The 25,949-nt window shown below is 35.4% G+C and overlaps 1 protein-coding gene across 2 annotated transcripts in view; it reads left to right on the plus strand.

Moving 5' to 3' along the window:
* The window catches only part of ZZZ3 (zinc finger ZZ-type containing 3), a 102,066-nt gene extending 76,968 nt beyond the window's left edge, over positions 1-25,098 (plus strand). The window contains exons 5-14 of one of the 2 annotated variants that reach the window (XM_007458719.1): positions 5,158-5,296; positions 8,361-8,508; positions 8,598-8,710; positions 10,036-10,107; positions 11,133-11,234; positions 12,087-12,182; positions 14,571-14,723; positions 20,710-20,844; positions 23,398-23,498; positions 23,810-25,098. In XM_007458719.1, coding sequence (XP_007458781.1) covers positions 5,158-5,296; positions 8,361-8,508; positions 8,598-8,710; positions 10,036-10,107; positions 11,133-11,234; positions 12,087-12,182; positions 14,571-14,723; positions 20,710-20,844; positions 23,398-23,498; positions 23,810-23,954 — 1,204 coding nt within the window. In that variant the 3' untranslated portion in view covers positions 23,955-25,098. Of the gene's footprint in view, positions 1-5,157; positions 5,297-8,360; positions 8,509-8,594; positions 8,711-10,035; positions 10,108-11,132; positions 11,235-12,086; positions 12,183-14,570; positions 14,724-20,709; positions 20,845-23,397; positions 23,499-23,809 lie in introns of both variants that reach the window. The other variant, XM_007458718.1, reaches the window with a different exon arrangement.
* The last annotated feature ends 851 nt before the right edge of the window (positions 25,099-25,949 follow it).

The following is a 25,949-nucleotide window of genomic DNA, read 5'->3' on the forward strand; positions in this document are numbered from 1 at the left end:
TTCCCCCTCATCTTCGTTCCCACTTCATATACTATAAAACTTTTCTTTTTGCTAAGCCGGTTTTTAATTAATTAATTAGTTAGTTAATTTGGCTATGCCAGGTCTTAGTTGAGGCCCGTGGGATCTTCATTGCGGCATGCGGAATCTTTTAGTTGTGACACACAAAATCTTAGTTGTGGCATGTGGGATCTAGTTCCCTGACCAGGGATCGAACCCAGGCCCCCTGCATTGGGAGCGCAGACACTGGACCACCAGGGGAGTGCCTGCTAAGCTGTTTTAAAGTTTGTTGTAGATTTATCACCCGTATATGTTAGTATATGTCTCCTAAAAACAAGGACGTTCTCCTACATAACCTTAACTACCTTATTACACCAGTTTGGCACCGATACAAACAGCAATATATTAAAAATTTTCCATCTATACACCCAAATGTCCGATTTCCTGCTGTGGGTGCTAATCTCAGATTATGCATTACATTTGGTTGTCATGTCTCTGTATCTTTTGATCCAGAGCAGGGCCTTACAGACTTTTCCCTAAAGGCGCAGATAGTAATATTTTAGGCTTTGGGGATCAACTCCATTTTACAGCTACTCCACTCTGTCATTGTAGCTAGAAAACAGCTATAGACATTGTGTAAACAAATAGGTATGTTCCAATAAAACTTTATTTTAAAAAAACAGGTGGACCATAAGTTGTAGACTCCTGATCTAGAATAGCTTTCTTTTTTTTTTCATTTCCTTTTTTTTTTTTGGTGATGGTGGGGTCTTTAGTGACACTATTTAATGACTGAATAATCAAGCCAATTTTAGGGGCAGAATAACCCTCAGTTTAGATTTTTTAAAATGTTTCCCCAGGGACTTCCATGGTGGCACAGTGGTTAAGAATCCACCTGCCAGTGCAGGGGATACGGGTTCGAGCTCTGGTCTGGGAAGATCCCACATGCTGCAGAGCAACAAAGCCCGTGCACCACAACTACTGAGCCAGCACTCTAGAGCCCGCGAGCCACAACTGCTGAGCCTGTGTGCCACAACTACTGAAGCCCATGTGCCTAGAGCCAATGCTCCACAACAAGAGAAGCCCACACACCACAATGAAGAGTAGCCCCTGCTTGCTGCAACTAGAGAAAGCCCCTGTGCAGCAATGAAGACCCAATGCAGCCAAAAATAAATAAATAAATAGTTTCCCCATTAGTTTTTTAAAATTACAAATGCCATGTAACCTTCCACAAAGAATTGAAATCTGACTCCTTGAAAAAGATTCTGGCTTGCTTGGAAATAAAATCTTTCTCCTCTATCTCTCTCTCTCTCACTGTCTCATAGTGTGTGTAATATCACTGCCTAGAAATTGGAAAATACAATTAAACTTCTAGATTGTTAATTCTTGGTATCCTCTTTCAGACATCAGTATTTTTACAAATATACTCTTTCATGTAAATGTTTTAAAATTCACAGAAGTGAGTAAAGAATTCAGGAAGGCTTGGAGAGTGAAAGGTAGTGAAAGTAACTTAGATGTAGATTTGAAGAGTATTTCTATTTTAGTCAAATGTGATTCCTCAGTATACAAGCTAAAATTCTTTTTATGTTGAAGACATGAAACAGAAATAAAATTAACAGTTATCTGCCACAGCTAAGCTTGCTGTTCTTTGCATTGGATTCAGCTTTAGAAATAGATAAAAAATAATTTTGATAGATTTAATACAAAGTTGTCCATGTGGGGAAGCTGTACTCTACTTGCATTCATGTAAAAGCGTATACTTTTTTTTTCCCCCAGTCTTTCCATCCTCTTACTTGATTCAGTGAATAGCAGAATTGAAAGCAGCATGTTTTACTGGAGTAAAAGAGTTTCAGGATTTTTTTTTTTTTTTGCTACACGCGGGCCTCTCACTGTTGTGGCCTCTCCCGTTGCGGAGCACAGGCTCCGGATGCGCAGGCTCAGCGGCCATGGCTCACGGGCCCAGCCGCTCCGCGGCACGCGGGATCTTCCAGAACCGGGGCACGAACCCGTGTTCCCTGCATCGGCAGGCGGACTCTCAACCACAGCACCACCAGGGAAGCCCTTCAGGATTTTTTAATGCTTTAATTTCCTTTAAATATCTCTGTGAACATCTATGGTGATTGGGCGCTGTCCTACCATCTTTTACTGGTTTTGACTGAGAAAAGGTTTTTCTTCATATTGTGCCTTATCACAATTTGTTTCTAGTTTGCCCCTTTGTACATTATAAAACAAGTCTATTTTCTGCATAACTGCATGTTACATAAAGATTGAAATAATATTTTATTGCAGGTTCCCATTTCTTGGCTAATTATTCCTCACATCACATTGTGGAACAAATGCCTGGCATGATCTGTGCCTTGGTTTACTTATCTATGAAATAAGGGTAATAGTACCTCTCTTGTAAGTTGATTATGAGAATTGACTAATTGCACATTGTATAATATATATAGTACACATTCAGTAAATGTTTGACACTGTTATTTCATATTACATAGTCTCCCATCCATCTTGTGTGGTCATGAACCTGTTTGTCTCTCAAAGCAGAGCTGAATACAGTAGCGAGTATGATCCGATTAGCCCAGGAAGAGTACAGTGGCCACATCACCGGTTAATTTGAACTTAAATTGGAGTTTTCTTTTTAACTCATTGTGGAGAACTTCAAGCATACAAAAAAGTGGACAGAATGGTATGATGGACCCTCACATGCCCATCCTCCATCCCCTACAACATGGCAGTCCTGTCCCATTCATTCCCATCCAGTTCCTTTACTCCCTCTCTGGTGTAGTGGTAGATCCTCTATTATACCTAAGCTCTGTTCCTGACTTACTTTGATAATTACTGAAGCTTTTACGGGTAGTGCCTAAATTAATGAACAGATGAATCTTGCCTCGATTGATGCCTGGGTCAGATTCCAGTGGTTTGCTTTTAGAGGTGAAGTGAGTGGATGGGTAGGATTGAAATTAGATTTGTCTGTATTATACTGTTTTTTAGATGTCATGCCAGTTTTTTATTTCCTCCATCTCTGCTTAGGGATATGTATGATAATCTTATTGGTAAAATCTCTGAATACTCTAGGAAATTATTCAAATTAGCTGGCCTAGAAGACTTAAATTCACTATCTTCTTACAGTCTTTTCACTTATTCTGGACTTTTAAGTCTTTACCAATGTATATATTAGGTCTTTCAATTTGCTAATCATTTAATCTTGATTGAAGAGAAGCAAAATAGGGAGTGAAGAGTTATACTTTCTTTGTAATCTCTGTTGGAATTATTTTTTAAAGTCAGAATCATCGTGGAATAATTTACATACAGTAAAAATTGTTATAATTTACTGACTTCAAATAGAGGCCTTTCTTCCCAGTGGCAGTGACTGACTGTAGCAATTTTTTCAAGCCTCTGCTTGTTTTTTCCTATAACTCTGTTCTTACTTGTGCCTCATTAACTGTTACTTGCTTACAGTAGTTTGCTGACAGTTTAATAGACTCATAATCATTTTCATATTGATGATACAGAAGTGTGTCCTCCTATTTAAAGCAGGGGTTGATCATCACAGAGACACCATGATAAGTCTTTGTTTATTCAGCTACATGGGGTAGGCATTCTGAAGGTGAAGTATGGCAATTAAGAGTATTATAGAGAGGTTAGGTTCTACCTGACTCAGTACAATCACCCTAAGATTGAGCGTGGGTGAGCCTGCCTGGTAAGAAAACACCAGCATGGTCAAGGTTTGTACACGTCATACACCTCAAAGCAAACAGAGGCAGAGTGAAGGTGAGTTTAGGCTTAACCTCTGTAACTGATCCAGGAGTAACTTAGTACAGCCCTTGGTTTCCAATTCAGTTCTAACTTTTGAATGAAGTATCTCTAGCTTGAGAGAAGCCTTACCCTTCAGTGTTAGGAGTTTTTACCTTGATTATTAAACATCTCATCAGGGATTAGTTAACAAGGGACTTGAGAATAAGAATATGTTTTAGGCAGGGGACTGAAACGGTGTTCTAATAGAGAATGTCATGTTGCAGTTACGCCATGGCTGTGAACATCAAAATTGCATTGTTTTACCATTGAAATTTCTGCTTGTTTGCTAACTTCCAGACTTAAAAGTTTCAGTGTACTTTTGATTGCACAGAACATCTGTCCATTTGTTCATTCAAAGAATATTTACTGAGCATCTATATGTTGGGAAGTGTGCTGCACACTGAATAAACAAAACTGGGCTTTTCAGATGTGTTTGCCATTATGGAGTTTATAGTCTGTTGGGAAACAATGAAATTTATTCAAAGCCATAAAGAAAAATTGTGCTTCACTAATATTTTAAAGACCTAGTGACTTATTTTGAAGTGAACTTGGAGTGATTTGTTCTTGGTTCTTTTTGCAAAATGCATTCGAGTATTCAGGGGTTTTGTGCTAACGTGTTTCCTTATGTGTATTGATATGTGAAATTAGACATTAGAGAGGCAGGACAATTTGAACTGGGGTTGGGGGGAGGAGAATATGAACAGATAGTAGGTTTGTGTGGGTAGAATTCTATGTTAGCTGTGCTAAATAGACTGTTATAGGCAGGGAAGTAAGAAATATCGAGTCCTTTCTTCTGTAAAAATGTTTAATACTTAAGAATTGACAGGGAAGTAAACTTCCTCTAGAATGAAGGTATAACAGAAAGAGCAAATGAGAACCATGCCAACTAAGATCATGTCTGAATTATGTGACAGTTTCTTGTAACTCTGGTCAAGAAAATTTGCCTCAGATTTCTTATTCCAACAGAGTACAACAGAGGGACTGAATCTGGTGATCCCTCCTGGTGCTAAAAATCTTACGATTTAAAAAAAAAAATTTCTTTTTAATTTAGCTGTTTCTTAATGACTTGGATTGCTGGAAAGTCAAGATGCTTGCTTTCTTACTTTCTGTACTTGTTCCGGTTCAAAAATTAAGAACTTTAGATGGGAGAATAAGGCTTTGCTTTCTCTAACTGCTATTTTCTGACTAGGTACTTCGTAACTCAGGAAGACCTCATTTATTCCCAGTAATATGTTTTTACTAAAACTCTTTCAGGTAACTTTACAAAGACTGTGTGACTTAATAGTAGATCACGGCTTGAACTCACTTTTTATTTATTGTTGTAACTAGAAAATTTTAGTGAGGGCTTTTTTTTTTTTGTCTCTGTAGTTATCAGAGACTGTTACAGACGATTGCTGTACTCGAGGCTCAACGTTCTCAAGCAGTCCAGGACCTTGAAAGCTTAGGCAGACATCAGAGAGAAGCACTAAAAAATCCCATTGGATTTGTGGAAAAACTCCAGAAGAAGGTATATATTGAGCAATTTTTAAGATTTATTGAGATGTATTTGGTAATAACTCGGTTTATTCTTTTTACATGATTATATACTTTTTAAATGTTTAATTTTTTTCCCCTTCTGTAATTAACCATATTACTGAAGGCAGAATACTGCCTTCCTTCACCCCCACCAAACACACAATAAAATATACCTCAATGAAGATAGCTAGGAGCTTTAATTGGATGTGTGTATAGAAACTTGATGTCCTGTTCCTAGCCATTTTCACAGTCTTTTTCTGTTACTTTCTTCCTTCCCCATCTTAAAAATATTTTCCCTGTTTTGCTTTCAGTACTTCAAGATTGTTGAAGCTAAAAGAAAAAATACTTTAGTATTTATTTACTGCTTAGTTTAGAGTTACTTTTCTAACTCTGAACGTAGTGAGATAGAAAACAGTGGTGATAGAAACAAAAACTATATTTTAAATGTCTTTAAGGTTATGGTTGCCAAGTCTATGAGAATGAGGTATATAAATTTTACTTAATTTTGAAATGTTCTTTTATTTTAGGGTAAAATTCCTTATAATTTTATTTTTTCCTTAAAACATAACTTTCATATTTAAGCAGTTAACCATTTGAAAGTGATTCAAATTTTTATAACTTTCTTAGTGTGTAAACATGGAGATAATCTAGATGTGCATTTATGCCATAGCATGTGTCTTGAATTAGGGGCCCACTAATTATTCAGTAAATTTGAGAGGCAAATATTAATCAGCATTGTCTGAAAAGATTAAAACTGAAAAACTACGAAAAAGAGTCCTCTTTTTCACCTTAAACAACACAAAAATTTAGCCTGTTCAGTATGACAAATTTAGTTATTAGTTACTAGTTTTTAATGAGTCACAGAAGTGGTCTACCAGGTGTTGCGAGAACAGCCCTGGGGACTTCATTTTATTTAGATGATTATTGTTTGGATTTGGATTTTTCTAGTTATGTTATTTACCTGGCAAGCATTCCTTTCTCTGCTTTCAGAACACTGAATATCATAATAGACGTAGCATCTATATATTGATTTGTTAAACCTTCTAGAGTTTTTAGAACCCTATTGTACCCTTTGTGTTATAGAGGGCCCACTTAGGTGTTTATTGATTCTGCACTGCTGTCATGAAACAATTTGCTGGTGCAAAAAGATACAGTACTTACAGTGTTTACTTATCATTGATTCAACTAAAACAGATGGTGTTTTAACCTTAATCGCATTTTATTCATGTTCTTGGGTGGGCAGAAAGTTGCAGTTATGCACATTTACTAGATACATATGTGGTTGGTTATTTGCTGGTTTTCCATTTCTGTGTTTAGTTTAGAACTGAATTTCTTTTCACTTTATCTCAGAAACAGAGATGTGATATTGACTATCTTAAGAATTTTTTCAAAAGTGTACAAATGTGTATTAAATCCCAGATACTTTGGTAATCATGAAAGACTTATGTTCCTTGGAAAGAAAATTTTCTCCTGGATTTAATTTAGAAGTTTGAGTTTTCAGTTTTTCTGTGTTAACTCATGTATGCTTAAATTGTCTATTTTCTTTAGGTTTACCAGAGTAGTTAAGTTGTTGACATGTGATCTCTTTGTTTTGGTGGACATCTAAAAACTCCTAATTGAAATTAAGGAAACTTGGATTATATATTGGTATATAGAATGCAGGGAACCTTTACGGCTTGTTAGCTTTCTTTGATATTACTACCATCATTATTTTAAAAGACACTCTGTTCTAATTTTTCTAAAGTTGAACCTTAGACTAATATGGGCTATTATGATGATGGTGCTAATATAATATGTCACAAGCAAAATAAAAATTAAGAATTCTGTGTCACAAAGTGGATTTTGCTTGCCAATTTCATAATTTATGACCTGATTTTGTTCTCAACGTTTTATTTTGAAAAATGTTAAGTAGACAGAAAAGTGGAAAGGACTGTATAGTTAGCACACACATCCACCCCCAGATTCTACCATTAACATTTTATTACATTTGGTTGATTGTATGTTTATGCAATTCTTCCATCCACCATTCTATCTTATTTCAAGATGGAATGCATTTGATGCATTCCAGAGTTGCAGACATGCACACTTAACACCAAAACACTTCAGAATGCATATCGTTAACTAAAATTTTTTTAAAAAACTTTTTCAGGTGAAATTTACATAAAATGAAATTCAGAAATCCCAATTTTACCATATATGAGTTCTGACAAATACACCCACCCATGAAACCCAAATCCCTATCAAAAGATTGATCATGGGCTTCCCTGATGGCCCAGTGGTTGAGAGTTTGCCTGCTGATGCAGGGAACACAGGTTTGTGCCCCGGTCCGGGAAGATCCCACATGCCGCGGAGCGGCTAGGCCCGTGAGCCATGGCCGCTGAGCCTGCGCGTCCGGAGCCTGTGCTCTGCAACAGGAGAGGCCACAACAGTGAGAGACCCGCGTACCACAAAAAAAAAAAAAAAAAAAAAAAAAAAGATTGATCATAATGACCTGGTTTTAGTAATTATGATAACTAATAACTTCTCTAAGGTGGTTGGCAAAGTAATTGAATTCCAAGTAAACTAAAGATGTAGTTTTGATTCTCAAAATGTGATGTTTTTTTGTACACGTGCTGAGTTATGTAGTGTGAAAATAATAGTTTTATGGATAAGTCAGGAACACATGGGTCCATTAAAAATGAATTCTTTGTGTCAAGTCATATCTATTATATTTCAGTCAAACACATTTCATGTGCTGTTCTTAGAGATAAAAATCTTTCTTTGCTATTTCTGTTTAAAGTGTGTTAGTGATAAAGTACAGTATGTTTATATAGTTCAGCTTTAGACCTCTAAAAATAGTGCTTATGTTTTGTTAAGTTCATTTTCCTTTACTTGGCTATCATTTCTACCATTTAATGTTTAGACTGTATTAACTTCATTGGCTGTTGGATTCAAAAAGTAAATAGAAATGCTCAGTTGATGATTATTTAGATTTGGAGTCATCTGAAAATTTGGTTGTAGTTGATAATTTCTTGAATTAAACTTAGTTTGTCACTTTCATTTTTTTTCCCCACCAGGCTGATATAGGGCTTCCATATCCACAGAGAGTTGTTCAATTGCCCGAGATTGTATGGGACCAATATACCAATAGCCTTGGGAACTTTGAAAGAGAATTTAAAAATCGCAAAAGGCATACTAGGAGAGTTAAGCTAGTTTTTGATAAAGGTAAGAAATTATATGATACGAATTTAATTAGAGAACTACCTGACAAAGTCTTGCTTTAATAATCCTATATGTGGTTTTCTTTTTAGTAGGTTTACCTGCTAGACCAAAAAGTCCTTTAGATTCTAGGAAGGATGGAGAGTCCCTTTCATACTCTATGTTGCCTTTGAGTGATGGTCCAGAAGGCTCAAACAGTCGTCCTCAGGTAAGCAGGATAAAGTGTTAGAGCAGGAAAATCTGAATTGTAGACAAAACATTTTAACATTTTGCTGGTTTGTATTCTTAAAATTTAAGCGGTCTTTCACTTGAAGGTACAGTGAGAACATGAACTTTGAAGTTAAGAAAAAGCTGGGTTGAAATCATAATTCCACCACTTACTAGCTGTGGAACTTCAGATGTCATCTATATTAAAGTCTCCAAGCTGCAGTTTCCTCTTATATAAAATGTGATTAATATCATCCTATGTTGTAGAGTTGTTGTGAGGAATATAATGAGTAGTACATGTAACATGCCCAGTTCAGTGCCTGACACGTAATACAGTATTTATTCTAAAAATAAGAGCTCTTTGTGTGTAGTGGAATGTAACTAGGATTTGCTGGTTGTAACCTGGCCTTGCTGCTGTTAGTTAGATGAACTTCAATAAACATGTGGGTTCAGAATGAAAAAGTAACATTTCTTTAAAATAAACAATAGCCATAAAGATAGTGGTATGTTGAGCTGTGTAACTAGTTAAAAATATGTACATTTTAGTAAAATTGATATTAGGCTCCATTTTATGAGCAAGACATACGTTTAGGATATTACTTTATTATTACTTAAATAAAAAGACTAGCGCATTAAAAATATTATAATGGAAAAAATTCCACGTATAATTTCCTCATTGTTAGCAAAGAATATATATGGTACATTATTATTTCTAAAACTGCCCTAAACAATCAGTACATATGATCTCTTCAAGGTGCTTCCCCACATCCTTAGGCTAGAAATAAAACTGTTCATATTTCAAAAGTAAAGAATAAATAGATAATAAAGGAGAAAGATGCACCTGGTGTGTATTCATGCTTTGTTTCCTTCATATTTCTTTGTGAGGGTGGATGTGATGCTTTATTTAAAAGATTGGGATGAAAATACTCTTCTGAGGTACAAGACACTAATTGGAAAATGGATTTGTTAAAAATATTTGAATTCTTTGGTTTTCAGATGATTCGCAATCTACCAAAGAAAGGTAATGCAAACAAAATATAAGCAATATAACAATGATTATTTTAAAAAAAAGAAAAAGTAACATTTCTTTTTCTTTAAAATGAAGTTGCTGTCACCTATATCTCAAGATTGCTAGGAGTATAAAACCAAATGAAATAAAAGAACATGAAAACATTTTGTAAGCAATAAATTATATACACATTAAAAAATAAATTTACTCACATATTTTGAAATTAATTAAAAATTTCACAGTTTGTGTGTTATTTGGCTATATCAAAGGGTAGTCTTTGATTTTTCTCTCTGACAAAAACCTTGTTTTATATGCAGATGATACGAGGACGCCTGTGTGATGATACCAAACCTGAAACCTTTAACCAGTTGTGGACTGTTGAAGAACAGGTAATAGATATTTCTAAATTGTGTAGGTTTAAAAAAAAAAGCAGTTAAAATTAGAGCCAGTATTATGAGTAAAGTGTATATTGTTGTATGTAATCCCTCTTAACCATGAATTTAAAATATTTAAACTTGTTTCTGTATACCTTTTTGCATACTTCAAGAATTTTGCATTCTGAGAATATATGAATTCCATTTTGGGGATAATTTTTAAATAAGGAACCTGGGTTTTGGGAAGGGGATTGAAAAAGATATTGAAACAGATGGAGTAAAGTTTTTGTAATGCAGCTTTGTGAGACAGAAAAACCTGGAGCCAAGTAAAGCTGTGCTTCAAAGTGAATTCTTGTTTTTGTTTGGAGGGGAGCTGGCAAAGCCAAGGTCAGAGTGTTCTCTTACATTTTGGCATATAGCTAGGATTGTTTGTGGTTGAGGTTTGAGACACATCTCTATCTCATGTGAGGATTAGCCCCACAGCTATAATGAGTTTATCAGTTTATAAAAGGCTTCAGCAAACTTTTATTACCAATTTTTGGACTATTTTGCATCCTTAGGACTATGGGAGAATTTAGGAGATAGGTCAGAATATTAAAATTAAATATTTGAATGAAGGACCACACAAAGGAGGAAAAGATCTATTTTAGTATTCTGTCTAAATCCAAATGAATTTACATAGTTTTGTCAGATCCATAGTGGCAAGCCTAAACATAGTCTAGCAAGATAAAGTGGTCAGTGGAAATCACTAAAATATGTAACGTATTAATTAATTATTTTCTTTGTTGGGGGTGCTTTCCTTTTTTTACTGAAGTGCATAGAAAATCTTTATAAGGTCTTTCATAGGTTTATTTTCTAATCTTATTTTTCTTGTGAAGTCTTAAATTCCTTACTAGAAATTTTTCCTATCATGAGAATTTCTAGTTGACCTAACCCCCAAAGTTGGGGAGGGAGTATTATAGTTCAAGATGAAAGGTGAATGTATTTATTTAGAAACTCAGTATTAAACTTTCTTAAATTTGGTCTTTGGTTTGGCTTAGAAAAAGCTTGAACAACTACTCTTGAAATACCCTCCTGAAGAAGTAGAATCTCGACGCTGGCAGAAGATAGCAGATGAACTGGGCAATAGGACAGCAAAGCAGGTAATTGAGGAGATAGCCCCATATTGTTGGCATGTTTTTGATGGTTTTTTAAATGAAAGATAGTGAAGCTAAAATCAGTAGACCTGCCCCTTCATATTTAGCTACACAGTGCCATAGTATGTGGAGTTTTAAAAAACAACATTGTGTATTTTTCTGTTGATTTTAGAAACAACTCTGAGATAATTCTGCTTTGGATCATTACTTAAAAATAAAAAAGTAATGGACTTGGTGTCTCTTGAATGTATAATGAGTGCACCAGTTTGTGCTTTTTGGTTAGACTGTGCTAATAGATTTGTGATAGTGCCTTAGTCAGTATTCCCTGATTGTCTTTCTAAAAAAATATCTGTCAGTTTTCTCCTTCACATTCTCATTGATATTAATAGATGTGTTTTTATGCTACAAGCACTTGTGTTCACAAGTTGAAAATGTGTTTAGCTTTGGAATCAAACAGATTTAATTTATTTTAACAATTTTTTTTTTTTTTTTTTTTAACATCTTTATTGGGGTATAATTGCTTTACAATGGTGTGTTAGTTTCTGCTTTATAACAGAGTGAGTCAGTTATACATATATATATGTTCCCATATCTCTTCCCTCTTTGTCTACAAGTTGAAAATGTGTTTAGCTTTGGAATCAAACAGATTTAATTTATTTTAACAATTTTTTTGTCTCTATTTTAAAACATAAGTGTCTTTCGTGGCAATTTAAAATTATTTCTAGATTTATGGTAGATTTTAAGTTGTTACTATTCATTAAGACACACATGTATGTTTTAAAAACTATTTTAAAAAACTATTCTGGTACTGCATGTCTTGTCATTTATTACGTTAAAAGGCTTGTCATGTTTCCTTAGGTTGCCAGCCGAGTGCAGAAGTATTTCATAAAACTAACTAAAGCTGGCATTCCAGTCCCAGGCAGAACACCAAACTTATATATATACTCCAAAAAGGTAAAAAGAAAATAGGTAAAAATAAACCTTAGATCTCAGATTAAATTCATCAAAGTCAGAGTTCTTGTGTAAAAGTTTATATATTTATCAGAACAGGGTTATTTTATTTTTTGAATTTGACTCACTCTAAACATTTTCTTATATATGGTAGGATTCCATTATTGCTACTCAGTGAGTTTCAATGACGATTATTCATTATTTTCTTAGGAGTAGGTTAGTTTATGTGAATGAGTGCTATTTGAAATATATTAGATTGTATGCATGTCAAAAAGGCCTTTGTGATGTTAAAGTTTTTAGGATGTTTGATTCTTTAATAAATATAATCAATTTCTGTTTTATACATATACTATATAAATCCAAGGTTAGAAATGTTTATTAAGATATTTAATCCTCACTATAATTCTAAAAGTGTAGGTAGTATTACCTTCACTTTACTCATGATAATATTAATAGATAGCTTTTGTTCTTACTGTTGAATGCTCTGGGTTAGGTACTGTTCTACAACCTTTTTATAGATGAGAAAACTAAGTACATTGAGTAAATTATCTAGTCACATAGCTGGTAAGTCTGGGAATCATTGATCTTCTGATTCTGCACCTAAGCCTTTTCCACTGTTCTCTGCTGCTCTGTACAGTGAAAAAGCTACTGTCCCTCTCCTACATAGAACACTGCATAGAATTATAGCCAATTTTTTGCTTTAATTGAAAAAAAATAAAGCACATCATTGGCCTTCTTTCATTTCCTTGGTAAATCATCTGGGTACTTCTACTCCCCTGCAACTGCCACCGTTCACCTAAAGAGAAGCTAGGAGCCGATCTAATGCTGTTACCCTTCCTTAGTGAAGCTAACTGTTTTACATTAAGAGTATTGTCTATATAACTCCATGTTTTAAAAATTTTGTTTTTATTCTTTTCACCAAGCTATGGAAGCTTGTTTTAATTTGTCAGATGTTTTAAATATTTTGGATTTTTTTCTCCCCAAATATAGTATTATCTATTTAGATATGTAGAGTTCATCCTATAACTTCAGAATGTTGGAACTTTGATAACCACCATTTAACTTAACAGCTTTAATTTTCGTGATTTCTAGGTTATCTTTAGATGTATTGTGCACCTTATGTTTTTACCACTAAGACTAGACGATGATAACAAAAGGAATACTAAAGAAACCTAAATGTGTTCCCTTCTTTGGGTGCACTGAATTTTAAGTTAACAGACATTTTGACTGCAGAGATCTAGCCCAGTCATAGACATGGTTAGAGTTTTTTTGTTTTGTTTTGATTTAAATAAATTAAATTAATTAATTAATTTATTTATTTTTGGCTGTGTTGGGTCTTTGCTGCTGCGCACAGGCTTTCTCTAGTTGCGGTGAGCGGGGGCTACTCTTTGTTGTTGTGCGCGGGCTTCTTATTGCGGTGTCTTCTCTTCTTGCGGAGCACAGGCTCTAGGAGTGTGGGCTTTCAGCAGTTGTGGTATGCGGGTTCAGTAGTTGTGGCTCATGGGCTCTAGAGAGCAGGCTCAGTAGTTGTGGCGCACGGGCTTAGTTGCTCCGCGGCATGTGGGATCTTCCCGGACCAGGGCTCGAGCCCGTGTCACCTGCATTGGCAGGTGGATTCTTAACCACTGTGCCACCAGGGAAGTCCTGACATGGTTAGAGTTTGAATTTTGAAATGAAATGATGGTTCTCTATGTGGCTGAGGTTAGTCTTTGTGGCGGTGCTGTTAGTGAAGAGAGGAAGTCTGCATAGTGGTTCAAAGGGAGGCCCTTTGGCTCCACAGAGGCCTAGTTTATAATCTTGATTCTACCACTGCCTAGCTGCAGTACCTTGAACAAGAAAGTTAACCTCCTCGTGCCTCCATTTTTTCACCTTTAAATTAGAAGTGATAATAACTACTTTACAGGAATGTTTTGAGGGCTAAGTGACATTGACAAAGAGTAAGCAGTCAATCAGTGTTAGATACTATTTTCAGACATTCATCGTGTTGGGGAAATTTTCTTTTTACTTGATAGTTTTATATCTGGCTTTGGCTAACTTCATCCTCCTTGATCATCTGTAAGATGACCTTAAGAGGAGCTCAGCATGTGAATGCCAAGAGTGTAATAAATGTTGGGGTTACAAATATAAGCTACATAATGAGCATATGGTCCATTATACTCCACGTAGGTATTCTGCCTACATTTCTGTTTGTTGGTTTGGTTTGTTTTTATTTAAGGCTTGTTGTCTTTTTTAAAATCCAGATAAAATAGAAAAAGCAACCACGTAAGAGTATGCTGAAGGGTAGAGGTGCAGTCCTTCTGATTAGGCTGACTTGCAGGAAGTAGCATTTATATTTTTGATTCTTTTAATGATTGTCCACTATCCCAATTAAAAATTTGTTTTCTCACTTAGTCTTCAACAAGCAGACGACAGCACCCCCTTAATAAGCATCTCTTTAAACCTTCCACTTTCATGACTTCCCATGAACCACCAGTGTATATGGATGAAGATGATGACCGATCCTGTTTTCGTAGCCACATGAACACTGCTATGGAGGAGGCATCAGTAAGTTATCTATTTATACTATATTTATATCTGTCTATCTGTCTATCTATCTATCTTTATCTATGTATTATACAGATTAGGATACAGAATGGGAGCACCAGGATTTCCTAATTATTCCTATTCTTCAGAGAATGTTGCTTTCTTTTCTTTTAATTAACTAGTCAAACTTGTTTTACAATGGGCTTTAAAAATGTTTTTTATGAAGAAACTTTCAAGCATGTACAAAAATAAACCCATGTGCACCCATTATTCAACTTTAACAATTATCAGTTTGTGGCAATCTTATTTTCCTCTATACTTCCTACCCACCCAACTTTCTGTCTGGGATTATTTTGGAGCAAGTTCCAGACATTACAAAATATCGTTATCATGTTTATTAAAAGGTATTTCTTTATATAATCCAGATATACAGTCAGTTCACATTTCCCCAATCATAAATTGCAGTAGTGCCTCCCCCGCCACCGCCCTTTTCTCTCTCTTCTTTTTTCTCCTCTCACATTTGTTTTGTTGAAAAACTGGGTTATTTGTCTTGTAGAATTTACCTCAGTGTGGATTTTGTTGTTTGTGTCTCCTTGGTGTCCTCTGTTCCCTGAATCTCCTATAAATTGATAGGTCTAGATAACTGATCAGATTCAGGTTTATTTGTTTTTTTGTTAGGGTGGGCAGGACTGCTTCATGTATACTTTTATCAGTTTGACATAGCATACATTGTTGCTTAGATCCATTAACTCATTAGATGTTACAAAATAGGAAAATTCTTTCTTCATTTATTTGATAGAATATTCACAAAGTAACCCCCCCATCAACTATTTGATTATCCTAAGTTACATACAGAAAACGCAGCATAACTGCTTGATTCTTCCCTTTATTTTCTTGTTTTTAAAATAATGAGTTTGTTCTCTGATATCCTCCAGATTGACTCATGAGGTTTTAAAATTTTTGTATTCTTATGAATTGTTGGACTTAAAATATATTTAATGTGTTTCAGTGCATTGATATTGTCTTTATTAGTGTACAGATTGGCCCATTGGTTGGTTGTAACCTATTCAAGCTGGATTTTGAGTTCTTTTGACAAGACTCTAGTAATCTTTTATAGCTTTCTTACTGTCTGGTAGGACAAGGAAATTCCAGGCTCATCTTATATATTTCCTGCTTCAGACCTGGAGTCAGTTCTGCTTTCTTTTATTGAGAAATGGTATTTGGAGGCTCTATCCTGTTACAGGATATTACTTGCTACTGGATTGATCATTGTATCTAAGCCTGTATAGTGGACAGAGCTGAGAAATATGTTATATATTTGTTAAAATTAAAAGACATCATAAATTTCATCATTTTATTTCAAATTCAACTTAAGGACTGTGGGAATTTTACTTAACCCATATTGATCTTTAATATCATTTTTCTCCCATGCTGAAAATTTCACTTATCAGTGACATCAACATAATGCTTACTTTGTCTCACACTGCCCACAGTAGTCTCAGAATTTAATAATACTAACACTACCATCATCAATATGATCCTGAAGACAGGTTTTTTGGGTAGCACTGTTTTTGCAGAGCACAGGCTCCGGACGTGCAGGCTCAGCGGCCATGGCTCACGGGCCCAGCCGTTCTGCGGCATGTGGGATCTTCCCAGACCAGGGCACGAACCCATGTCCCCTGCATCGGCAGGTGGACTCTCAACCATTGCGCCACCAGGGAAGCCCCGGGTAGCACTGTTTTTGCCTTAGGATATACCCAACTACAGAAATAAAGTCAGATTATACTTTTTAAATCCTCTTGGACTAATTCCTCTCTGTGTTGTCATCAATTGGATGCTAATTTAGGTTAATTCATTTCATTTTACTTTACATTCAGAGATTCCTTTTTATTGCTGTTAATATTTTTTATTTTACTATGCTAAAATTCTTCCTCAATAAGTAACATGATTCTGATTCCTTGCTTAAAGGACATGAAGATTGCCTTATATCTTTCTTAATACTTTGATTATATATGGTAACTGGAAAAGGAGATTTTAATGAAAAGTCAGCAGATAGAAATAAGTCTCCTTTGTTCTGTTTGTAGATTAATCAAACACTGATTGTATACTTTGGTATGAAACTACTGTAAAATGACTGTATTCTTAAATTTTATTTTTTCATTTTAAACTTGTCTTTTTGAAAAACAGCTAGATTCTGCTGTGTCTTAAGATATGGCATTTGTGTGTAATTTTGTATTTTGTGACTATTAGAATTACTCATTTGAGAAATGTTTATTTACACTTAATATGTAACAGGCTCTGCTAGAGGTCACCTCCATAGTTATGAATAAAATATCTATAATCTTGGGGTTCTCATAAATCTTAGTTTTGTGGGAGGAGATAAATGTGTAATCACATCAATAAATTACAAAATTTTAAAAATGCTTCAAAAGTAGGTGTCATTGTAATTATTTTAGAGGTACTTAATTCAGATTGAGAGTTTAAGTGGAAGACCCAAGGAAGTGATAGTCAAGTTGGCCATTGAAGGATGAATAAAACTTAGCTAGGTGAGGGGTGATGATGGGATGCTTAAAAGAAGTACATTTTGAGAAAATTGGCAAAATATAGTATAGGTGGTTGAATTTGATTTAGCTTTTGTTTGGTTGACTTTATTTATTTGTTTTTAAATGAGCACCAGTCCACATCATTCTGATTACTTTAAAATAGCTATTTAAATGTATATTTATGAATCCTCTAGTGTAAAATTTATAGATTTCAGTTTCTCTTTTCAGAAAAGCAGTAGCTAGAGAGACAATCTGTATACCATTTAGACCCCCTTGAAATTGGTCATAGTATTTCTCCTTTAAGTAAATTTAAAATGATTGTAACTAGGAAATCTGTTTATGGGTGAGCATTTTAAAAATATTTATTTGTTTTTTTTGTTCATTTTAAAGTAACATTGGTTTATAACATTATATGTTTCATGTGTACAGCATTGTAATTCAACTAATATATATGCACTACAGTGTGCTCATCACCAAAAAATCTAGTTTCTATCCATCACCATACATTTGACCCCCCCTACCCATTTCTCCCTCCCCCTACCACTCTTGCCCTCTGTGGAAAGAACACCAGTCTGTTCTCTGTACCTGTGTGTGTTTTTGTTTTAATTTGTTTGTTTATTTATTTAATGTTTTTTTAATATTCAACATAAGAGTGAAATCTCGGTATTTGTCTTTCTCCTCTGACTTATTTCACTTTGCATCAATTCCCTCAAAGTCCATCCTTGTTGCCACAGATGGCAAGATTTTATCTTTTTTCTTTTGATGGCTGAATAGTATGGAATTTTAATTTTTAATTGTGCCGAATACCCATAACAGAAAATTTACCATCTCAGCCAATTTTGAGTGTACAGTTCAGTGGTGTTAAAGTACATTTACGTTATTTTGCAACGAATCTCCAGAACTCTTTATGTCTTGCAAAACTGAAACTCTGCATCCAGTAAACATCTCCCTGTTCCCTCCTTGTTCTAGCTCCTGGCAACTACCATTCTACTTTCTGTCTCTTTGAATTTGACTACTCTGGGTACCTCATATAGGTAGAATCATACAGTTTTTGTCCTTTTGTGACTGGCTTATATCACTTAGCATAATGTCATCAAGGTTCATCCATCATGTAACATGTGTCACAATTTCCACTTTTTACGGCCAAATAATATTCCATTGAGTGTGCATACCACATTTTATTTATGCATTCTTCTGTCAGTGGACACTTGGGTTGCTTCCACCTTTTGGCTGTTGTGACTAATGCTGCTGTGAACACAGGTGTACAAATATCTGTTGGAGTCTCTGCTCTCAAATTCTTTTGGGTATATACCCAGAAGTGGAATTGCTGGATCATATGGTAATTCTGTTTCATTTTTTGAGGAACCACAGAACTGTTTTCCATAATGGCTACAGCATTTTATATTCTCATCAACAGTGTACAAAAGTTTCAATTTCTCTACATCCTTGCCAGCACTTATTATTATTACTATTTTTTAATTTTGATAGTAGCCATCTTAGTGGGTGTGAGGCGATTTAACTTTTTTTTTTAACATCTTTATTGGAGTATAATTGCTTAACAATGTTGTGTTCATTTCTGCTGTATAACAGAGTGAATCAGCTATATGTATACATATATCTAACTTAATCTTGTTGACCAAATTTAATAATACCCTTAGACTTAAAATGCAAATTAAAAAATTTAGCAGAGTTTGTATTCTTTGTATTTGCCTAAAATATCTAAATTTAATACATTTTATTATAATACATTATTTAATTATTTGGGTTACATCATATTTATTGGTATTACATATTTATTACATTATTTATGTTGTCTTTCTCAGGGGTAACATAGGAAGGCAGTAGCTATAATTTAACATCTTTAGTTGACAAGAATTTGAAATGGATGAAAGATAGTGGGAGATACGGTAGGTGAAGTGTGAGATTGTAAAGAATCATTATCCAGCTGAGGACTTTGGACTTGACACTGTAGATAGCGAGGAAGCCATTTTTAGCAACAGTGAGACCGAGGAGGGAGTGGATACTATAGAGGACTGATTTGAGAGAGATTTTAGGTAGTATTAAATAGTGACAGAATTATGTTGTATTAGATATGACAGTATAAAATTAAGGATAACACTTAGATTTAGGCCTTGGGCTGCTAGATGTGTAAGGGGTTAGTTATATGGACAAATCTGGGTTCAAATCACTTGACTCTGCAACTAATTAACTATGTAAGCTTGGGCATATGTTATAATTTCTATAAACATCAGTTTCCTTGATATAATATAAATATAGTAGTTAAGAATACCTAACATGGAGAACAGGAGGAACGGGAGGTGCAGGGGTTGTCTGGTCCAGGATTGAGAATTGATGGAACATGGGATTAATGAATTGGGGATGCTTTTAGGAGGGTTGTGGAAATCAGTGACCATGGGATCAGTCATGAGGGAGCAAAGGGAAGAAATGGATCCTGGGTGGCAGAGCACAAATAAATTGGGAAAATAGGAAGCAGTTAGTGATTCATCTGTCAACTTCAAATTCATATAGCTTTTACTGTTCATTTCTTTATTGTAAATAATATTCTTTGTAACTTAAGTTTATCCATTTGAGTAAGAGGAATGTACTGTCTTGATCATTGGGAGTACTGAGCAGAAAACAGCAGAGATTAGTTTGCTTGTTGTTAAGAAAATGTCATATTTACCTGAGGAAGCTTAAAAATCTGTTAGATTGGAGAAGAGGAGCTTCCTGCAGATCAGGAAGAAGTAGATTACAAGGAGTCTTCCAAGTCGCCATGAACTTTTTGGGATGGGGTTGAAGCTACGTTAGTGTATGACAGAGGTGGGAGTCATGCCTTGTTCCCCTGGTACTTGCATTATGAAGATGCCTACTACAGTTCAGTATTACTATTGCATTAAGAATCCCTCCAGGGCTTCCCTGGTGGCGCAGTGGTTGAGAGTCCGCCTGCCAATGCAGGGGACACGGGTTTGTGCCCTGGTTCTGGAAGATCCCACATGCCGCGGAGCGGCTGGGCCTGTGAGCCATGGCCGCTGGGCCTGTGATTCTGGAGCCTGTGCTCCGCAAAGGGAGAGGCCACAACAGTGAGAGGCTCGCGTACCGCAAAAAAAAAAAAAAAAAGAAGCCCTCCAGAAGTATTAGTCTAAAATATTGCTGATAGCAGCGCTGATTTTCTATGAGCCCTAAAAGGTTGAGGGTCTCTTTGGCCTCTCCCGTTGCAGAGCACAGGCTCCGGACGCGCAGGCCCAGCGGCCATGGCTCACGGGCCCTTCCCAGACCGGGGCACGAACCCGTGTCCCCTGCATCGGCAGGCGGACTCTCAACCACTGGCGCCACCAGGGAAGCCCAAGGGTCTCTTAAATGTGAAAAATACCTTGTGAATAGAAAAATATTCTTTATCAGTATTTCTGATACTAGTTCATTTTAATTATGAAACTAACAGTTTTGTGTTTTGTTTTTTTCAATAGGATGAAGAAAGTATTCCTATTATGTATAGGAATTTACCTGAATATAAGGAACTATTACAGTTTAAAAAGTTAAAAAAACAGAAACTTCAGCAAATGCAAGCTGAAAGTGGATTTGTGCAACATGTGGGCTTCAAGGTAAATTCTACTTAATTTTTCTATTCATTTAATTTTTGAAAGGGTGATAGGATATATTTAAGGTGGTTTTCGGAGCTTTAAGCTTCACGACTTTCAAGCACACAGATAAAAGTAAGTTTAGCTCTTGTCCTGTTCATTTATACAAAGTAGTGTGCCGCAGTTACTGGTGTCAAGAGATTTATGATTCAGTAGAGATAGAGAAGAAAAATATACAGGTATACTTTGAGGTAATTATATGAGATGAGAGGTTTTTCTAGCTATTCCCCCACCCCAAATTTACTGAGATATAACTGACAAATAAAAACTGTACATACTTAAGGTATACAAAAAATTTAAGATATAAAAAAATTCACCTCGCAGTTATCTTTTATTTTTTTTTGAGATAAGAACACTTAACATCTGCTCTCTCCGCAGATTTCAAGTATGCAATGCAGTATTATTAACTATAATTACCGTGTTGTACATTAGACCTCCAGAACTTATTCATCTTATAACTGAAAGTTTGTACCCTTTGACCAATGACGCCACGCCCACCACTACCTGCCCCCCCCACCCCCCCAGCCCCTGGCAACCCTCAGCAACCTCCATTCTAATTCTTTGCTTCTGTGAATTTAACTTTTTTGGATTCTACATTTAAGCGAGATCATATAGTATTTGTCCTTCTGTGTCTGATATATTTCACTTAGCGTAATGTCCTTAGGTTTCATCCATGTTGTCACAAATGGCAGGATTTCTTTCGGTTTTATGGCTGAATAATATTCCTGTGTGTGTGTGTGTGTGTGTGTGTGTGTGTGTGTGTGTGTGTATAGAGAGAACACACTTTCTTTGTCCATTCATCCATAGAGCTATTTCTTTTGTTGTTGCTGTTGTTCATGGATCAGAAATTTCTTTTCCCCTTTCAGATTCAGTTATCTCTGCTGTTTTTTGAGGGGCTAGTAGAAATACATTTATTCATGCCACAAAATTTTGAAATATCCATTTATGTTCCAGGCACTTTGCTAAGTGCTAGGGATTCAGCAGTAAATAAGATGGACTCACATCCTTCCCTATTCTGTTTTCATCTCATAAGTGATTTAGAGAAGTTAAATGAGTGAATTAGTTGAGTGTGACTAGCGTGCATACTGGAGAGTAGTGAGAGGCTATTTAGTTGCCTTGGAAATTTTGCTAAGGAGTTTAAACTCTTCTAAAATGTTGGAAAAACTTTGAAGGATTTTAAGCAGAGTAACATGAAATTTGCATTTTGGAAAGATCATTCTATTTTCTTAAACAATACAACCCTTAGGAAGGCAGTGGGTTTAGAGTGGATAACTCTTAATCTCTGACTACAGTATTGTTAAATTCTTTAAAGAATAATTTGTTCATGTATATTTTTTATGTAATTGAAAAAAAATTAAGTGAAGGGGGAAAAAGATCATTCTGGCATTAGTATGGAGAATGGATAGGAAGAAAGCAAGGCTGAGGGCAGGGAGACTAGTTGGAGATTCTCTTCATTAATTTAGACAAAAGATGAGAGTGTCCTGAACTTGACTGGTGGCTGTAGAAATAGAGAGATTGACAGGTTTGAGAACACCTTAGACATTAGAACTGGCTATACTTGGTGGGATTGGAGGAAGTAAAATTGAGACCATGAACTACAGATTTGCTGGTAGTGGTATACATAAAAATACTGATGTGTGCTGTGACTTAATAAATTTAAAACAAAATTCTTATACCTCTGATCCTCTGGAGTGGCTATTAGCCAGAATATATTAAATGATTTTCTTTTCTAGATCTTTCAGTGGTCCTGCTTCTCCATTTAGAGATTTTCCTAATTGACAGCTGTGTCTTTCCAGGAAGAAACTCTCTCCACTTCTCATAATTTTGTTGTAAGACCCAGCTGTGGCTTGTTTGCCAGTCTGTCAGCCACTCTAGTTGGCCTGATGATCAAAGAAACTAGAAATGAGATTTACTTTGATTTCCAAGATTGCGCAGAACACACCGAGGGCTACCACACTGCCACAACACTGAGAAAGAGCTAAATTTGCCTTTTCTTCATGGTGGGCATTGGTTATTAGGAGCCTTCAAGGCTTTGGAAAGTAACTCAGTAAGATGAAAGTTCAGAGAGGATTTTGTGTTCACTTGGGTTTATGTTAGCTGTGGTAGCCTGTTTTAAATAGTTCTGTAACATATTTGGATAGTTTTAACTATGGTATTAAGTCAGTGGTTCTCAATCCCAGTCATTGTACACTGGTCTGAGGTACCTTTCAAGTCAATAGCTACTAATAATCAAATGCCCAAGTTTGCAGATGATTTACTTAAGATTTTTAAAAATAAAGCATATTATGATGTTCCTCTCACCCGTCTGTATTGTAGCTAAATCTTGAATGGATAGAGTTTCAGCTAGTTTGCTAGAAATTGTGCCTAACTTATAACCATTTTTTGTGTTATCCCACTATCTGGTGCATGGGGAGAGAGGAGAGAATGTCTATGTGCACATTATGTGTTGCCCAGCAGGAAAAAAGAAAGCTTGAGAACAATATAGTGTAATACTTTTTCTCTCTGAATCTTTAATAGTGTGATAACTGTGGCATAGAACCTATCCAGGGTGTTCGGTGGCACTGCCAGGATTGTCCTCCAGAAATGTCTTTGGATTTCTGTGATTCTTGTTCAGACTGGTAAGTGTTATCTTTCATTGTAAGTCTTAAATTTTGACAAGAGCTTCTCAGACACTAGTGAGTTTGATTTCTAAACTGCTTAGAAAATCACTACATTTAATGGGTTGAACTTTGCTGTTCTAGACAATTAAATTTTCCTTAAGGACACCATATCTCAAGTAACTTTCCATTAGAGATTTTGAGAGATTAATGGATTTAAACAGGTAGAGCTGTGAGGAAGTTTGATAATATCTAGACCAAAATGCATCCAATGCCATGTAATGATGTGTTTGTGTGTGTGTGTGTGTGTGTGTGTGTGTGTTTCTTTTCAGCCTTCATGAAACAGATATTCACAAGGAAGATCACCAACTAGAACCTGTTTATAGGTCAGAGACATTCTTAGACAGAGACTACTGTGTGTCCCAGGGCACCAGTTATAATTACCTTGACCCAAACTACTTTCCAGCAAACAGATGACATGGAAGAGAACATCATATACTAGTCCTCTTCAACACATAGCAATGGTATCATTGTGAATTATGTGCACAGTTTGGAAAGATTCTCTACTTTCCCTGAAATGACACTCACAGCATGACAGCTTCCTGAGTGTTCTCGTCAACAGCTCTGCACCGTTGTGGCTCTAGATCACTGTTCAGCAGCTGAACATTCCTGGTGAGCAAAAGGGTTTCCCTGGTGAAATTCGCACCACCACCTTAAAGCCTTTTAGGTGGTGATCTTAAATGGGTGAGATGGAAATGAGAGCACATATTAAAGAGAGAGTAAATTCCAAAGGTTTCAAAGAACTTGGTCATAAATATGCTAATGAGAAGACAAAGTATTTATATTAAAACAGTTTAGTAGCTTTCAGTTTTGTGAAAATAGTTTCCAGCAGAGAAACTGACTTCCTTAGACAAAGTTTTAACCAATGATGGTGTTTGCTTCTAGGATATATACACTTTAAAAGAACTCACTGTCCCAGTGGTGGCCGCTGATGGCCTTTAGTAAATTGGAGCTGCTTAACCATATTGATGTCTAATTTCTTTTAACCACAATGAACTGTCCTTATTACCAACAGTGAAGCACTACAGGAGGCAACTGTGGCATTGCTTCCTTAACCAACTCATGGTGTGTGAATGTTATAAAATTGTCACTCAGATATATTTTTTAAATGTAATGTTATATAAGATGATCATGTGATGTGTACAAACTATGGTGAAAAGTGCCAGTGGTAGTAACCGTGTAAAGTCTCTAATTCACAACATTAATTCCTTTAAAATACACAGCCTTCTGCCTCTGTATTTGGAGTTGTCAGTGCAACTCATAGAAGAAAACTGCCTAATAGAAAAATCATATATATGATAATAATTTCCCTCTTTTGTAGTCTGCACAAGATCCATAAAAGATTGTATTTTTATTACTATTTAAACAAGTGATTAAATTTAGTCTGTGCAGTGAGCAAGAGTTCACATGCATTCTTTTATACTGCTGGATTTTGTTGTGCCTCATTTAAAACATTTTGTATGTTTCTTCTTATCTGTGTATACAGTATGTTCTTGAATAATGTTCATTTGTCAGAAGAACTGTGAGAAATAAACTATGTGGATACTGTCTGTTTATATTATAGAATGCTTGTTGTGACTTCCTTCGGTTAGATTTTGGATTTTATTTTTACTAGTATTAAAACCAAAACAATTTTTTTAAGGTTTTTTTTTTTTTTTCCTTTACCTATCTGTCCCTTAAAAAAGAGTAAGGACTGTATGATGGAAAAGAAGGTAAACTTGAGAAGCTCTGTAAAAGATGGTAATGTTTTCACTCAGTGTGTGTGCTGAAACACTAAACTAGGTTAACAAAAAAGAATATGTACCATGGTTAAAGAAAAAGACAATTATTAATGTCCAGATGTGAAAACTAAACTTAGGTTGAAAACTTTTAACCTAACTACCGTTCTTTCTGATGAAATAAGCCCCCCATGTGTTAAATAAGTGGTTTTTGAAAATCACTGTATTCCCTGGAAATTATTATCGACTACTGGAAAAGAAAATATAAATACTCTAAGACTGATTAAGTATACTGACGCAATTTTTAGAGTCTCCTGTTTTTTTCCAATTTTAAATCAAGGGCGCATTATTTACCAGTCCTCTTCAATACATTGCAGGGTACTGAAATCATACCCTGAATTTTTTTAATTGAGAAAAGTAATACAATTTTAACTATAGAAATATGAGAATTTTAAAGTAATATATTGATTAAAGAATACTGATGATTTTGATAAAATATATCACATCAGAAGAAAAGGAAATGGACTTGAGTTAGAGTTTTTGCTCTGGAATTATTAGTCGGAGCAAGAAGAGGGGAATCATTAACATTCTGGGCATTTGGCTGTTATACTTCAAGTGAATATGCCAGAGATCTACCTTCAACTTGTAGTAAAGTTGAGGTAGCACTTGATGGTAACTTCTGTAACTTCTGTGC

This window comes from Lipotes vexillifer, unplaced genomic scaffold (assembly GCF_000442215.2).
Source record: "Lipotes vexillifer unplaced genomic scaffold, Lipotes_vexillifer_v1.1 scaffold419, whole genome shotgun sequence".
Lineage (NCBI taxonomy): Eukaryota > Metazoa > Chordata > Mammalia > Artiodactyla > Lipotidae > Lipotes > Lipotes vexillifer.